This window comes from Podarcis filfolensis (genome assembly GCF_964270895.1).
Source record: "Podarcis filfolensis genome assembly, chromosome: 5".
NCBI classification, from domain to species: Eukaryota; Metazoa; Chordata; class Lepidosauria; order Squamata; family Lacertidae; genus Podarcis; species Podarcis filfolensis.
In genome coordinates this window covers 60,885,433-60,901,729 of record NC_139608.1, presented here as the reverse complement: position 1 = coordinate 60,901,729, position 16,297 = coordinate 60,885,433, and the positions used below count along the sequence as shown (strand labels likewise).

Below are 16,297 nucleotides of genomic sequence, written 5' to 3'. Positions count from 1 at the left end.
TAGTTCCCAGTAGGGGAGATTTTCCAGATAATAGAGAGCCTTCCAAATAGCAGAGATACAGCCAGGTACTCCCGGCACCAGTGAAGTATATCACAGTACAAAAGCCAACTATCATCAAGGATAAGAGAGATATCTTGGGAGAGAAGGTGACAGAACAGAACCATGTGATTTTAGAAGACCACAATAATGAAGACCACATCACAAGCATCAGCTAACAGAGATAAAGGAGAAGGTTCTTGTTTCTCCTAGATTGGATGACAAAATGTAGACTTTTTAAGAAGTTGATGACAACTTGAAGACATTCCACTAATTTTAGGTATCCTCGGTACTTCTTGTTCAGTATGTACAGTGAGGGGGGGAAGTATTTGATCCACTGCTAAATTTGCCCATTTGCCCTCTGACGAAGAAATGATCAGTCCATAATTTTAATGGTAGGTTTAATGTAGCGGTGAGAGACAGAATAACAACAGGAAAACCCTCAGAAACCCAGAAGACAAAAGTCAAAGTTTGACATGCCCTTCCCTATTATGTGAAAAGCACAGCACAAACTATAGGAAGCTCATTCAGGAAAGGTGCTCTAAGGACTCCTGTTTTTCCTTTCCTTTGATGTGTGAAAGGCAGACTCCAATAGATAAACTATCTAGGTTTCCAATTCGTTGTTTCCTATATTGGCATCCAAAGGACGTCTTCTAGATCAGAATTTGTTTTTGCATGTTATCGTCAAGTCTCGCTGAACATCTGCTGCTGTAACATGAAACATGGTAGTCAGAGATAAGAACTGACTTCTAAATGCAAAACTAAATCTGATTATGGATCCTCTGCTATGGCCATATGGCATCAGTTATGTCTTTACTACTATTCTGACGTATACAACTAGCTAGAAATCCTAAGTATGGTTCTCCTAAGCAACGCAATCCAAGAAATGCTTTCGGTTCTAACAGAAACTGAGGTTTGGAAGGCTTTTATTCTGAACTATCACTTTATTGTTTGATTCATCTTATTAGGGGAAAGTGTGTTCTAATAATTCAAAAGCAGTAAAAAGGGCAAACTAATAGTTTAGATCAGTGGTTCCCAAATAGCTAAGTACTGCAGACCCCCTGTTTTCCAAAAACCAAGCCACGGACTCCCTACTTTTGAAAATGTTGAGATCTCGGTGGTAGTTTTTGTTATGTGAATGGTGTCACCGTACCCTCCATCATGGCCCAACACAAAATCAGGTCACTCCTGTGTGGATCTAATGACTTGCATGTTTTTGGGTGCCCTGCAAAATGGGATGTCCTGGACAGTTGCTGGGTATGTATCACAGACCCCCCTGGAGACTGCAGACTACAAATTGGGAACCACTGGTTTAAAACAACTGGTTAAAGGCAGGAGTGGGCAGAAAGCAAGCCTACTGTTCGTTTTCTGGGTGATTTGCAGTAGACTTGCAAAGGTTTGTGACTCTAAATTGTTTAACAGAAGCAACAACGAAACTACTCTTCTTGCTTAAATTAGGCTATTTAAATGAAGAAAGGTAGTCAGTAGTAGTTTTTGTGTGAAAGGACTTTGAGGTCAGTTAAGTTCTGGCACTGGAAACACATTCCTAGGTTCAGAATATGCTCAGAGGTACCCTGTGTTTTGTTTTGTTTTTTAAAAAATGGTTATGCCTTTTGCACCTGGCTCGATTGTAGATCTTGGGGTTTTAGTAAAAAAATAATAATCAAAAATCAAAGTAGATGTGACAAACTTGAAGTCTAGCCCTATTCCACCTCTACATTAAAGTATATCACTCTCAGAAATAACTAATCCCACAGTAATTACTCTCGGTTGGGGGCTTCAGACTCCTTCTTTCTCTACGTTACTCAGAATCAGATTACTACTACTATTAAGTTTTAAAGTTGTGTGTTGTGACAGCCCCAAAAGTATGGATCAATCATTTATCTAATATAGATTATCAGTCACACCATGGTGGTAGTGGTAAAAAAAAGGGAGTAAGTTATTACTGAGTCATTTCTAAGTCCTGATGATGAACACCAGCTCATAAGACTGTTACGAAAAAGGAGCAATGCTGGTGTGTGCTCCAGATGGCTGGAAAGCCAAACAGGATGTTGATGTTATGGGACTGTACCGTGGGAACAAGGGACAGTCTATTCTGTGCACTGAGCACCGGATGTTAGCTCAGAGTGTCACATGACCCTGTACTGGAAGTACATGGGAGGAGTTATTCTCTCTCTGCTGTTGATGTAAAGAGAGTGCAGACACATTTTCTCTGTACTGCTGGAAAGACAGAAATAAAGGCATGTAAATACATTTCTGTCTGTCTCTCTCCCCTCCCTGGGGATGGAAGGGGAGGAGTGGTGTGTTCTTCTCACGTTGAGGAGGATCGCCGATAGAGATATCGCCTTGTCTTGCCGGGAGCCGCTGACGGGGGAGATCAACAAGGAACTCAAGCCGGGCACCTGGAGAGTGGCCAATTCCTCTGACTAAGGCTTGAATTCCGACAACGACAACATGCATTGGGTGCTACAAAATCAGTTGACATATAAACCAATGCTGTACGCATACCCAGATCCCCCCCATCCCTCTCTGCTTCTCCCTCCTACTCCCACATTTCCCATATCAAAAAGCCACAAATAAATCTCAAGAAATACCTTTGATATGACCTGTGTATTACTGGTCAGAGTTTGATTTGCAATATGTTCCACACACTGTACAATCCTGGTACAAGCTTTATCTTCCTTTTGTGCCATCCATAATACATGGTCATTTACCAGCATTATATTGCTGGCAATCTCAACTACAGCATCTGCAAGCTGGTAGGAGGGAAGGGGGGGAAAAAAAGACATAGTGCAAAGTATTTGACTACTGCACAACAATGACATAAAAGCACAATTGAAAGCAGCTGCATTTAACTGGTCTAGTGAGCATTTCAGGAATTACTAGTTCTTAGAGCATCAACCTAAATCCTGTACTCTGGCTATAAGACTAAATTGATTTCTTATGGATAAGCCTGTCCCCAAGTCAGTGACTATAAAGTCAAAACTGTTTCAGAATTATATGAGCCCAAGCAATAATGTTCCATTGACATAAAGTATATCGTGCTATGAGTGCTTTACCAGTGATTTGTTCCTCTTCCAGCCCCTGCCCTGACTACGGATGCAATCTAATCCCACTCCATGTGTTCTTTTTCCAAGTTAAGTAAATGTGAGAGAGGGGATAGTGGGGATAAGCGACTAACATCCCTCTCCCAATTGTTCTTCTCATTGCCCTCCATGAGGATGAAGTGGGGGGGGGGGGCTCCTGTTATTGTGCAGGATCTGTGTTTTAAATTGTAAATAAATTGTAGTAGTAAATAAATTGCTAGTGTCCCAATTCAGTTGTGAGGTCAAACACAACTTGAGATGTGGGTTGTGCTCTACATATAGTGACTATGTGTATCAGGAGTGGGAAGCCTAGGGTTCTCCAGATGTTGCTGAACTAAAACTACCATCAGCCTTAATAAGCATGGCCAATGGTTTGGGATGCTGGGTGTTGTAGTTCAGCAATAACTGGAGAGCCAAAGCTTCCCCATGCCTGATGTAGATTGTCATCGTTCTTTTAGTGCCCCCGAAAGGTTTTCACCAAGATGTGTTAAGCATTTCACTACTTTGTAAGGTTCTATTTTTTTTTTATAAATCTATTTTTTAATACCATGTTGAGGCCTTGCCTCTTTTTTCCTCTTTGGGTTTGGTACCGATCCTCTTTTTTCCCCTTTGTAAACTATGGGGAATGGATGCCCACTTTGGGTCACTGTGTCAATTACCTATGAAGGCACCATGAATGTTGGAGAAAGCAGATGTCTAGAAGTATCAAAATATATGAAGCACATCATACCAGCTTGCATCCAAAATATTGTTCAAGGCAATAATACTAAATAGGATTAGAACTCTTGCGATATTTCAAGAACTGCCTTCATTTCAACCTTAGTGAAGAAGCTGTGCATAAAACAGAACAAAAGGACCCCCTACACACACACTAGATCCAGCCAATGGGGTATTAGGTCCAGCATCTTGTTTCCAGCTGTAACTAGACATAGCATCTGGGAGGCAAGCACAAGGTCTGAAAGAGGCAGCCTTTCCCCACCAGTAGTAACTACCCTAACCATAATCTGTCCTGCAGCCTTCTATGTATCCTGAAAATCTGCTCCAGAAGAATGAGGAATCCTCTGGAGTAAATTTTGGGGGTATGAAGAAGAAGCCCACTTAAACAAGTGGAATTGTGTTTGTATAGCTCTGGATACAACCCTATATAATTATTGTTGTACTGGAAAAAAATTCTAATTCAAATGAAATTGAGAATGTGCATACTTGAAGTATCTGGTTGAAAAGCCACAACTTTTGTCTCTTAAAATACAGAAATTTACTTCTGGGTATTTGGTACTAAATTTAAGATTATGCCTCTGTTCTTTGTTTTTCAGCGTCCAACAGTCACATATTCATTAGTAAGACAGTATCTTACATCTTTTATTTCATCCATATATATGATTAGCTTTTCCAGCATGTAAGCCAAATAGATAATGTCCTCCTTATCTGAAAAGTTGGCAGCATCTCTTGTGTAGGTTGCAAGCTGATGGGAAAATTCAAGTGCATTGGTGGAGTTAAGATGCATCTGGAAATAGAGTACAAAAAAAATGCTGCCTATAAAACACAGCCAAATGTTTAACCCCAGTTGCACTTTTAAAAATAGACAAATTCAGTCTTACAGATGAAAAATGTCATTCATGCAAAAATTCAGTCTCAATCTATCTTCAGCTCTTTACAAGATAAAATACTTGCTACAAACAAGGCCGTACACAGTTAAGTCATCAGGTAACTTTTACACCTTGGTGCCACTAGCACTGATCCTGCTTCCCTAGTTTGCTAACTGAACAGATGTGTTCAGTCGCCAGAGTGGCTGGGGAAACCCAGCCAGATGGGCGGGGTACAAATAATAAATTATTATTAAGGTCAGATATCATTAACATCTTGCCTGAATCTAGAACAGGAGTGGGGAAATTTTGGCCCTCCAGATGCTGGTGGACAACTTCCATCAGTCCTAGTAAACATAACCAATGACCAGGGGTGAGGGGAGTCATAGCTCAACAACATCTGGAAGGCCAAAGTTTGCAGGCCCAGGTGCACTAAGCCCTCTGCCAGGGCCAGGAATTCAAAGAAAGCAATGAAACACAGGACAGAAATGTAGGGATAAAAGCCAACCACAACTTTATTGATTACAGATGTAAGTAGGTTTGGTGTAAGCATTGGGTATGTATCTGGAATCAACCAACCCGTCTGCTAGCTGATTATTGGGGTTGCCCTATGACATACATCAAATTGGGGCGATCCCTTCAGCAGCACCATCCTGGGGGGTGCTATGGCCCTTTGGTTCCCATCAGCGTATCTGGACAGAACCACCATCCCCACTGACTCCTTTAATGGGGTATCCTGTCACTAGTTGTGGTAGAGTGTGATCCCCCTCTGGCTATGGATCCAACCCAATGTCTTACCAGCCATCAAGTAGTGACGACTGCTATGTGGTCGACAAACACCCACCCACCCCAGCCAGTGTCAATTGGATTGAGGGAAAATTCTTGCCTGGCCCCGAAATGGCGACTGAGTTCTTCCATAGCAAAGCTATGAGCATGACCTGGCAACCTGCCATTGTGCAACTCATTATATATAGCTTAGCGTGGGAGGGTGGGAAAATTGGCTCTGAATGAGCTGCCAGGGGCTGATCGCATCTCCTATTAATGCTCAGGGAGTGAATCCAACTGGAAGCAGTGGAGAGAGTAGGGTCCCTCAGACATTTCCCCCGAACCACCCATGATTGGGCAGCTTGAATGGAGGCTCTCGTGAAGGTAAGGAGCGGTCTTTCCCCTCTCCTGATCTATATAATAAACACTTCTGACTTTCCTTGTTCAAACCTAGAATATTTGTAGAACTAAGATACTCCAAGCATATTGCCGATCCTGTCCTTGAAATATACCTTAGATAACAAAGAAGTAAACTTCTATTTCTGTGCAGTGTGCTGATAAGAGATGTGCAACATCTACAGTATGCTCTATGCATAACAATTGGTGTCATTTTACCTGACTAAAAGCATGAAGGACTTGAGTAGCTTCTTGTGAGTAAGGACATTCAGAATAGCTTTCTTCAGCCCACCGACCTGTGCGATTACACTTACGCCATGCTTTTGACTCTTCAGCTGCATTCAAGAGGGAAGCTGGATTGACAGAATACTGAAGACATGGGTGGTAAGCAATCACACCAGCCAGAGTTTTGGGCCATCTATAAGCAAAATAACAATAATCAACTAAGGATGCAATTCTGTGCACCAGGGGTAGCGAACATACCTCCCTCTAGAAGTTGTTGAACTACAATTCCCATCATCCCCCACAATTAGCCACGCTAAAAGGAGTTGTTGCCAACATAGTGAGGACACAATGTGCACCACCCCTACTCTGTACACTTGCTAGGAAATAAGCTCCAATAGGGCTTACTCAGAAGGACTTCCTTCAAAGTGCACCTAGACTGCAGTGCATGTGAAATATTCGTCTTGAATTGGAAGCCCTAAACTGATTCTCTGTGCCTACTAAGCCAGACTGGAGGGACAGGGTTATCTGCCACCATCATTCATAAAAAAATTGTGTTGCATTTTCCAGAATGCCAATCTATCTGCAACGAGGTTTGAGTGATTTCTTCTTTTCTTCTGTTTGTTGGAGTTATAAAATTATGTTTATTATATTTACCCTGTATTCTGTTTTTATATATTTTATTGCTGCAGCTGCTCTGAGGCCAAATGGCAAAGGGCAGTATACAAAACTTTTAAATAATTAAATAATCAGTACTAAATTGTAATGTGACAATCTAGGTGGGAAATTCACACATCACTGACACTCAAGTGAGAAAATTGGTGGAATATACACAAACAGTTTGGCACAGATAATCTTGAACTGCTACATGCTTTAATCAGTTTAATTGGGACATTAATCAATTAAAACACTCCACCTAGATGCTTCCCTTTCCATCCTTTTTGTGTCATGTTTATTAATTAAGTAAGCCTACTGACAGAACTTGTGCTGTCTTTTAATTTCTGAACAGCACCTAGAAATTTCTAGGCCTGGTAACAATAAGTATTAATCAGCAACACTTGGTTTGTCTGTGGGCATCAATTTTACTCATTGATTATGAGAAGAAAACTCATAATCAGTAGAGTTGCAAGTTAACAGCAGTGCTATTTATTATTTGAAGCTGTTTTGGTTTGATGTGCTATTATGCTAGGGAATGATAAAGGGAAAAACTATAGATGGCCTTTCCTTCTAAAAAATGAGTGATAGCTTTTCTTTATTAAACCGTACATTTCCACACTTCCATATATCAAATAGCATATTCTATTAAAGATCCAGTAATATGAAAATGTGTTTACATTGATGGAATGCTGCCTCACAAACACAAATCCTATATACAGAAAACTACCATGTCAGATAGAAGGCTAAGCTAGGTCTGTGCTCCCTGACACATCATTTTCAATGCGCTGGCAGTATTTCTCTATGGAGAGGCATTCTATCATGTGAGGTTTCCACCTGAAGGGATTTAGCCAAGACATGGGTTTATCATCTCAGTGAGAATGGGGCTACAGACATAATAAAAACTGCATTCTTTTGGAGTTTCCAGAATTTGTATAGTCTTCAGAACAAGAATGGGAGGGCAAGGAGACTACACCATTGTAGGGCATTTAATGTGGCAGCCCCCTTCAAAGCCAGGTGAGAGTGCAAGGAAAATTCTCATTATTATTCTTTCAATTTATATACCACTCATTATCAAAAGATCTTGGGTTGGTGTACGAAATTAGAAACACATTAAAAAACATCAATGATAAAACGTAATAAAAAAATAGTAAAGAGCATACTGACAGACAGCCTAATGGTAAAATAATCAATAATAACAACAGTCCTATCCCCCACACTTTCACAGGCCATAGATTATTTAATAGCCACAGGCTTGACTAAAGTGGAATGTTTTTGCCTGGTGTCTAAAGACATGTAATGATGGCACCAGGCGAGTCTCTCTGGGGAGAGCATTCCGCAATTGGGGAGCCACCACAGAAAAGGCCTGTTTTCTTGTTGCCACCCTCCGAATCAGGAGATGTGTATGGATGAAACTGACCACAAATTTATTGACTAACAGAAATAGGTGAGGCTGGCATGGCATCAGGACAAGATCTGACCTGAAGTCCAACCTTAATCACCAAAGTCGGGGGGGGGGCAGCCACACACCAATGATCCAACATGGCGCAAAACCATGAGACTGGGGCTGCTGATAACTTAAGTTGGTTTCTGACTAGACCTGCCCCACATGAGCTAGGGTGGGGGGCTGTTCACCCCTCAAGGTCCCTTAAGGGGGCCTCCCCTTTTACCTATACCCTACTCAATGCCATTTCTGCCCAAGCTGCGACAATGAAGATAAGGCAGCTAACAGACACTGGCTGCCATTGAGAGAAAGGTGAAAACTTCCCAAACAAGGGCAAATTGCAGCTGAGAGTTAAGTTCATTTCTGGCCCTGTAAACCAGGGAAGCCTCTGTGGGAGCCTCTAAACCAGGGTTTCCCAAACTTGGTTCTCCAGCTGTTGTTGGACTACAACTCCCATCATCCCTAACTAGCAGGACCAGTGGTCAAGGATGATGGGAATTGTAGTCCAAAAGCAACTGGAGGCCCAAGTTTGGGAAACCCTGCTCTAAACCAAGGGAGGGAGGGCTATGGAAGTTTGCAGTACATATGGGGGGAAGGAGTGTTGGAAGAAGGCCGGATGAAATGGGGGCCTGTCCTTTTATTAAAGGGAGTGCTGCTAGCCTGCCCCTTCCTGAAATCTCCCTAGGCTATGTGAGGTGTAGAGATCCCAAGTTCTAGTGGGAGGATTGCCCTCTCGCTCTGGCAGATGGCTCCAACAAGCTCGCCAAGCCATAAGTAATAGTGAAAAACAATGAGACACCTCAGATTACTCGATTCTAGCATTAAACCAAGTTCTTTGATCAAGCTCTTCTTCTTCTTCTTCGTCTTCTTCTTTAAAGGTGCTGCTACTTTATGCATTGACAGAGTCTGAGCCAAAAATGTATTTCCAATTCTGAACAGTACTGCTGCTGGAAGAAATATGGTGCTCATTCCCCACACCTTTCTAGCCGCAGAAATAACACATTATGAAGAGAAAAGACTTTGGATGCAAAAATGAATCATGGTCAGAATTGTATAAATAATTAAAAGGAATATGAACCAAGGAGCATTTCTGTCTTACTTCTGGCCTGAACGTCACTTTAATTGAGCTACTCTGCTGATATTTATTTATTAAAGGGCTAGATGCAGCTATCCTTTTGAGTAACTCTAAGTGCAAGGCACTTTGTCTACCAGACGAGAACCGTTGGGCTTTTCAGCAAAGAATAGTATGGGAAGATTTCAGTGCTAGAATACCAGCGTTTAGTATCTGGAAACACAGGGACACACACACACCGTTTAAAAATAGCTTATAATGAGAGAAAAACAACACAAAACACAGCCATCACCCCATAATAGCTTTTGTTCACTGAGGCTTGCATTACAAATCCTTGCAGCAAGTTTTCAATTACAAATACCACCTGGGCCTGTCAGCTCAAAAGACTCAACCTTTCCATTACATTTAACGCTTCTCCTTTTAAAAACGAACAGCTCTTCTTCTTTTCCTTCCCTTCCCTTTCTAGTTTTGCTTTTGTGGTTGTGATATCATGCTTCCTACGTATTTGCTAGAATATCAAAAACCTCAAAGACCTTTTCATGATAAATTATTGGCATGCAAGTTGCATCCTGGGAAGAGAAACCTTTCAAGGAAGCTTCAGGTGTTAATGTTAACTTTAGTTCCAAAGATGTTCTCCAGAATTCTGAATTCATTACTTTGAAATGCCAAAGGAATCTATGGACTCAGCATGCTTTTGATGTAAGTTTCTAAAATAAATTTGTGTGGACTTTCTGAAAGATGATCAATAAGGACAGAAATGTCAATTCCTCAGCTTTTTGATTTGTAGCAAATGAAGTGGCAAAACGCCTTTGGCATTAGTTCAGCATTCATATATATATTTTATTTATCAAGAAGACAATGACATTTGGTGGCAAGGGATTGAAGGGCTTCTTAATGAAAGCTGCATTATGTAGCAGCTAGTACAAGTTTATATAATATATTTTTTAAGTGACTCATTAAACAGCACCTCAAGTTGAGCCTTTCTGTATTGAGAAGAAATGCGGTCTACAGTGACTCTCTCTTCTTGAACTTTTCAAACAAAAGCAAGGATTTTTGTTTTACAAAAAGATGCCTTGCCTTCTAGGAGGCTTATAAAGATATTTAGTTTACCATGCAACAGTGAAGGAATAATGTTATTGCTGGGTGGGTGAGTGTGTTTTAAAAAATGAAATTAAGTTAGTGATAAGGCCAAACACAATGGGGTAATTAATGCATAAGGAGGAAAGACTCACTTCCAGCACAAATGTGTCACGCTTTTGTTCTGATTCAGCGGGGGTAGGATGTTGGGTGGTCTCCTTACATTCTTAAGAAATGCATGAGAAAGGAAGGAAAACTGCAAGCCATTTCTATTTGCTTTATAATTGTATGTGTGGCTTGAACCATTAATATTATCTTCGGAACATGCACACTATACATTGGAGCTGTGGTACCTATGGTCCGCCAGGTGTCATTGGACTACAGTTCCCATCGTCCCTGAAAAGTGGCCATGCTGCCTGGTGTAATGGGGAGTTGGTGCCCAACAATGTCCAAAGTACCACAGATGCCCACCGCTATCTTAAGGCATGTCTAGATTGCACTTTAAAACGGCCTGGATCCAAAGAGCTAATTTAGACCAGCACATAGGCTTTGGAAAACCCAGTAGGATTTTATTTCATTTTATCTGCCTTTTCTTCACCCACTATGCAATATCACATGCGGCTTTTAAAAGCCCCTTCAGTTCATGTGGGATGTGTGACTGTTGTTTGAAAAACTCAAACCCAGAGCATTTTTGTATGTGTACAAATAGTTACACAGTTCGTTGGCATCCCAGACACCAAGGAGATGTGTCTTTCTTCCATTGTTGTGCTTCACATTTGGAACTACTTCACAAGACAGTCAATCAGTGTTGTTTCTAGGCAGGGAAGCATGACAAGAGGCAGTATTTAACTACATTTTTAAGCACTAGTGCAAGGGGTTTACCCAAGTTCCTCCCCCCACACACATCCCACATTATCCCCAAATTTGCTAGGAAAGGCACATTTGAACCTTCCAAACAGATAAAGTAGCCCAAGGGGCCATTAGAGCATTATCTGGCCTTAGGAAATTGCTGCCACTAACCCAACGCTACAGATTGAGAAACTTGTTTGAATACGAAAGACTACCCCGCTGTATATATTTGATATGTACAGAATAGGCTTCTTGTGGTTTTACACAAGAAAACCAAAGATCAGTCATATATTTTTGAAATCAGAAGAAAAACCATACCTGAAATCTCCTTTACTGTTAACTATCCTTTCAGCAGGGCAATAAGGTGCAGCTGTTTCTAGTACAACGATTTCTACCTGCTTAGAGATGTTTCCATAGGAGTTGTTGACCATGCATTCCCACATTCCTGTTGCATCAAAATCAATGCTGGACAAAATAAGCTCACTACAAGAGAGTAAAAAAAGGAAAACAAATTATCAGCCTGACTTAAAAGGTATGCGACTCCAAAAACTCTCCATAGGACAGAGCTCTTTAGACTACAGTGATGTTTGTTTGGTTTACTTATTCAATTCTGCAGCCCTCCCTACACACTCAAAAGCTTTAGGACAGATACCTGTATTTTTAAACCTATTTATAAAAGTTTGTGACCAGTAACTGGGAGCATGGTACGGCTGCATTACTCACCTGACCTCCCTCTGGCTGAGTCATTGGTTGAGATGGAGGGACAGGGTAAAGTGCTGGAAAGGTGCTCATGAACCATATTGACCTACCTGGCATCACACCCCTCTTCCTCTCTGTCCCTGTAAGCAGCAGTGATTCAGCTGGAGGGAGGTCAGATGAGTCTCAACATGTCATCCGCTACTGTATGTAGCTGATGCTAGAAGTATGTAACCATTCAAAGTGAAGCTCAGAGTGCCTTCCTGTTTCTACTGAATTCCAGCTGACCTTGACTTCTGGTCCAGTTCTGTTGTGAACAGAATAAAAAAATATGCCACCCAATTCTGCTTAGAGAAAAACCCTGCTGTGTCCCTACAAACACTTCCCCACCCCCCAAGTGAACATGTTTTTCTGAATTTGACCATTGATACAGATACTGACAGCAATCCAACGTAAGCGCACTTAACAACTTCTAGATACAATGATCTTAATTTGTAACGCATGGTAGTTTTAAGATAACAAATATTTATATTCCCCGGTTTGTTTATAATTTGTTTTTGTTGCTATTGATGTAATTCATTCTGTAACCCCAGGGTGAAAGGTGGAATAGAAAAAATAATGAATAAATAAATTTCAGATTGTGGTCATGAGTTAAACAAATTAAGGTTGTTATTGATTTTAATGTGGTTTTGAAAAGCCATATGTGATTCACTTCAAGAAACATCTTACAGAAGTTCCTTTAATTTCTCTAAGCATGTTCATCTTTAACTTCTATGCATCCTGTTATTGGGATGGCTCTATAGTTGTAGGACTTCCTTCCTTGCTGTCCTGATTTTTGTGCAAATCAAGAATTCAAAATGAAATTTTCACTAATAAATGATATGACAAATTCAACAACCAGCCTTCCACACAGTGTCGGATTTATGTATAAGCTAAACAAGCTATAGCTTAGGGCCCAACTCTCTTGGAGGCCCCCCAAAAAATTAAAGAAAAAAGAACACCTGGATGTACATTTCCAAAATATAAGATAAAAAACAAATAAAATAAAACCTACATACAGCAACAGTGTTTTATGTTGTGTAGGCTCCTATGATGTAAGTAATGGGCTCTGCCTGCTAGCCTGCTCCCTAAAATATCACTCGTTTGCTCATTTCTATATGTGCAAATGGCTTTAGATACCTATTAGGTCCATAAATTACTATATAGCATATATGCAACACAAAAAACAGTGACAATGTGTTGTTGACAAAGGACAGCTGGACATATAAAAGGGCCCATTACCTTCAGTAGCTTAGGGCCTCATCAAACCTAAATCCAGCCCTGCTTCCACACCATGTTTCCTTTTGGACACAATGGTGGTAGACAACTCTGCACACTTGGCACTAATGGAACACTGCTTTGATCCTCCAGAGAAAGCATTCCACAAAATTGTAGTAAATAGCCTTTGGCTGAAATGATTCTATAGTGTGAGTATATCTCATGAGAATTTGGTGTTATCTTTCTGCTGCAACTTTAAATATAGCTGAGTTTATTCTACTTAGTTGTGGCCCTGAGCTTACAAGGGTGGAAAATCCCAAATGCACTTTTAGAATGAATCTCACTTATAGCTCTCTTAATGATGCATGATAGTATTTAACTCTTGCACAAAGCATCACTGTTACAGTACTCACAGGGACTAATTCATTAGAACTCTGGGTTTCAAAAAAGTCATACCTTTTTATGGCAGGAATTAGCTGTATTAGTTTAATTAAGCAACAACGACAAGGTCTGTTATAAGATACCAGCATACAGATAGCAATAAACAGCATTTTCGAACTGCAGCCTGCCGGTTGCTTGTAACTGACACGGAATTAGACAAAAATGTCAGCAAAACGTATTCCCTTCCTATAAGAACTGGATTGCTGTAAAGGTTACAGAAGCTGGCTGTTGATATAGAAACCAGATATCTCAAATGACAGCGTTGCCATTCAAGCTATGTTGAACCATCAGGTCAGCCAACACCTTCCGTTAAGGTAACACTGGGTGACCTTTATTTTTACGTTATAATCTCTCAACTCAGTAGGCTGTTTGAATACAAAATTGCTTCTCTTCCCCTGCCCCCACACCCCACCCGGCTCAAAACGGACTGCACTTTCCTGGAGCTTACTATTTATAACATTTCCCCTAAAACAATAAATAAAAGCTTTCTCCAAGACAAATAAGAGCAGGCACTTCAGTATTTATCTGCTGTGCAAGGTTTCTGCTTACTTGTGTGTGTATGCATGTGATCCTTGACCTGAAGTCAACAGTATTACAGTTCATTCTGCAACTTTAAGAAGGCAGTCGCTGCATCCCAGTGCTGTTCTTTTTCCATTTTATAACATGCTCACAAATCAGGAATTTAGATAATACATAACTGCAGGCTACATTTTCAACCAGTATTACTATTATTTTGATAATGCCAAGGTCTATAGTGACCAGGGCCGTCTTAAGCATATCCAGCGCCGTGGTGCAAAGATCCCTCCGGCGCCCCCTCCCTTTCCCAGAGTTGTTGACCTTTTCCCAAGCCTCTGCAGGGATCGCTCTCCTCCTGCAGAGGCTTGGGAAGGAAGCTGCATGCCCGCCAGCCATATGGTTGATGGGGCGCAGCTGGCGGGCATGCAGGGAAAGGGGAGGCCACCGGCAAAACTGCACAGCTCCCCCACTTGCTGGGGCGCCCCTGAGAGGCCAGCACCCTGGCGCAATGTGCCAGTAACCCCAATAGGAAAGACGGCTCTGATAGTGACAAGCCACAATGGGGAAATAGAATAAAAAGGCATCATTTGCCACAACCCTAATCAGGAATGGCTCAGAATCAGGGTTGGTACGAGGTAACTGGGGGGCAGGATTGCAGGAGAGAGTGGTCTTGGGACAGAAGGGTGACAATCTGTTAGGTCCCTCCCTGGGACAAAATTCCTCACTTATGGCACACACACACACCCCCGATAGTTTTGGCATTTCACAGGGTCCTGATGCAGCCCACCCTAGCCCAGGGGTCATCAGCTGGCAGCTCCACGAATTCCTCTCACCCATCATTGTGATCCAATCAGCCCCTCTGACACATCTCCTTGAATGACTCAGGACATCCATCTTGAATGTAACTACAGTGGTACCTCTAGAAACAAACTTAATTCGTTCCGGAGGTCCGTTCTTAACCTGAAACTGCTCTTAACTAGAGGCACACTTTCGCTAATGGGGCCTCTTGCTGCCGCTGCGCCGCTGGCACATGATTTCCATTCTCATCCTGGGGCAAAGTTCTCAACTCGAGGTAACGCTTCCAGGTTAGCGGAGTTTGGAACCTGAAGCGTTTGTAACCTGAGGTGTTTGTAACCCGAGGTACCACTGTAATGGGCAAAATTAGACCTGATCTGAAATAAATCTTTGCTTTTATTTGCAGATTTTTAAAATAGATGCAAACTGCATCAGCTGGGGATGTCCAGCTGGGGCAGTCCTGGGGGGAAATCCTTCTTTTGAAGCAAGCCTTTGTATCGGGCAATTCCTAGCTGACGCAATTTGAATTTTTAAAAATCTGCACATTAAATGCAAATCTGCACTTAGTATCAGGTGTAGTTTGGCCCTAGGAATCTGCTTACATTATCTAAGCATATGAGAACATTACCCAAACAATTTGGGATTACTCTCACAAATCAATACCTTTATCTTGAAGCTGTTTACAAGCACAGTGAATCCAAGGGTCTGGGATCAGTGCTAATGATTCCCATTAATGACTTGTGTTTCAAATTAGAAAGAGACAGTGATATGCACTGCCTACATTTTTCTATCAATATTATATCTAAATGGAGAAAACACTGGCACTTTCTATGTGCTCAGCCCCTGAGTCTTTAGCCAATTAAAATTAGCGGCTATTCATACAGATACAAACATAGTTTTTATAAAACAAAAAAAACAAGATTATTTTTAACACTTGCACTGGGGGAAAAGACCCTGTCTGCAATATCTCTTGTTAATTTTGACATTCTTCCTCACTTAGCCTTCCTTGAACCCTGACTGTAGTACAGAAAGAAGTTAAGTGTAAAAGACCATGGATATTGACTGTTGTGGGAACCATCTGGCTGTGGCAAAAGATGGTAATTAATTTATACTCTTCAAGGTATCCTAGGGGCAGTGGTTACTTTAGTGAACATCTTTACTTACTTAGCATCTGGATATGACAAGTGATGAACAGATCCTGGTCTCCCTAGAAACCCTGTAACAACTGAATTTAGTGCAGAAGCAAAAGTTCTTAAAAGAGAATTTAAAAGAGAAGCTTTGCCTATCTTTGCTGTTCTAACTTCTCCTGTTCAGCATGCTCTCTTTCTCTTTATGGCTTCTTCAGGAAAGCACCAGGCTTCCTTCCTCTCTCAGGTAACCTATACACATACACAGCAGTAAAGCTGAA

At 41.3% G+C, this 16,297-nt stretch overlaps 1 protein-coding gene across 2 annotated transcripts in view; it reads right to left on the bottom strand.

The window, feature by feature from the left end:
* The window catches only part of ADGRA1 (adhesion G protein-coupled receptor A1), a 313,062-nt gene that overhangs the window by 151,755 nt on the left and 145,010 nt on the right, over window positions 1–16,297 (bottom strand). For both annotated transcript variants that reach the window (XM_083616838.1, XM_083616839.1), the window contains 4 exons: window positions 11,503–11,667; window positions 6,086–6,284; window positions 4,477–4,626; window positions 2,631–2,792 (listed from right to left, as the gene is read on the bottom strand). In XM_083616838.1, coding sequence (XP_083472964.1) covers window positions 2,631–2,792; window positions 4,477–4,626; window positions 6,086–6,284; window positions 11,503–11,667 — 676 coding nt within the window. The remainder of the gene's footprint in view (window positions 1–2,630; window positions 2,793–4,476; window positions 4,627–6,085; window positions 6,285–11,502; window positions 11,668–16,297) is intronic.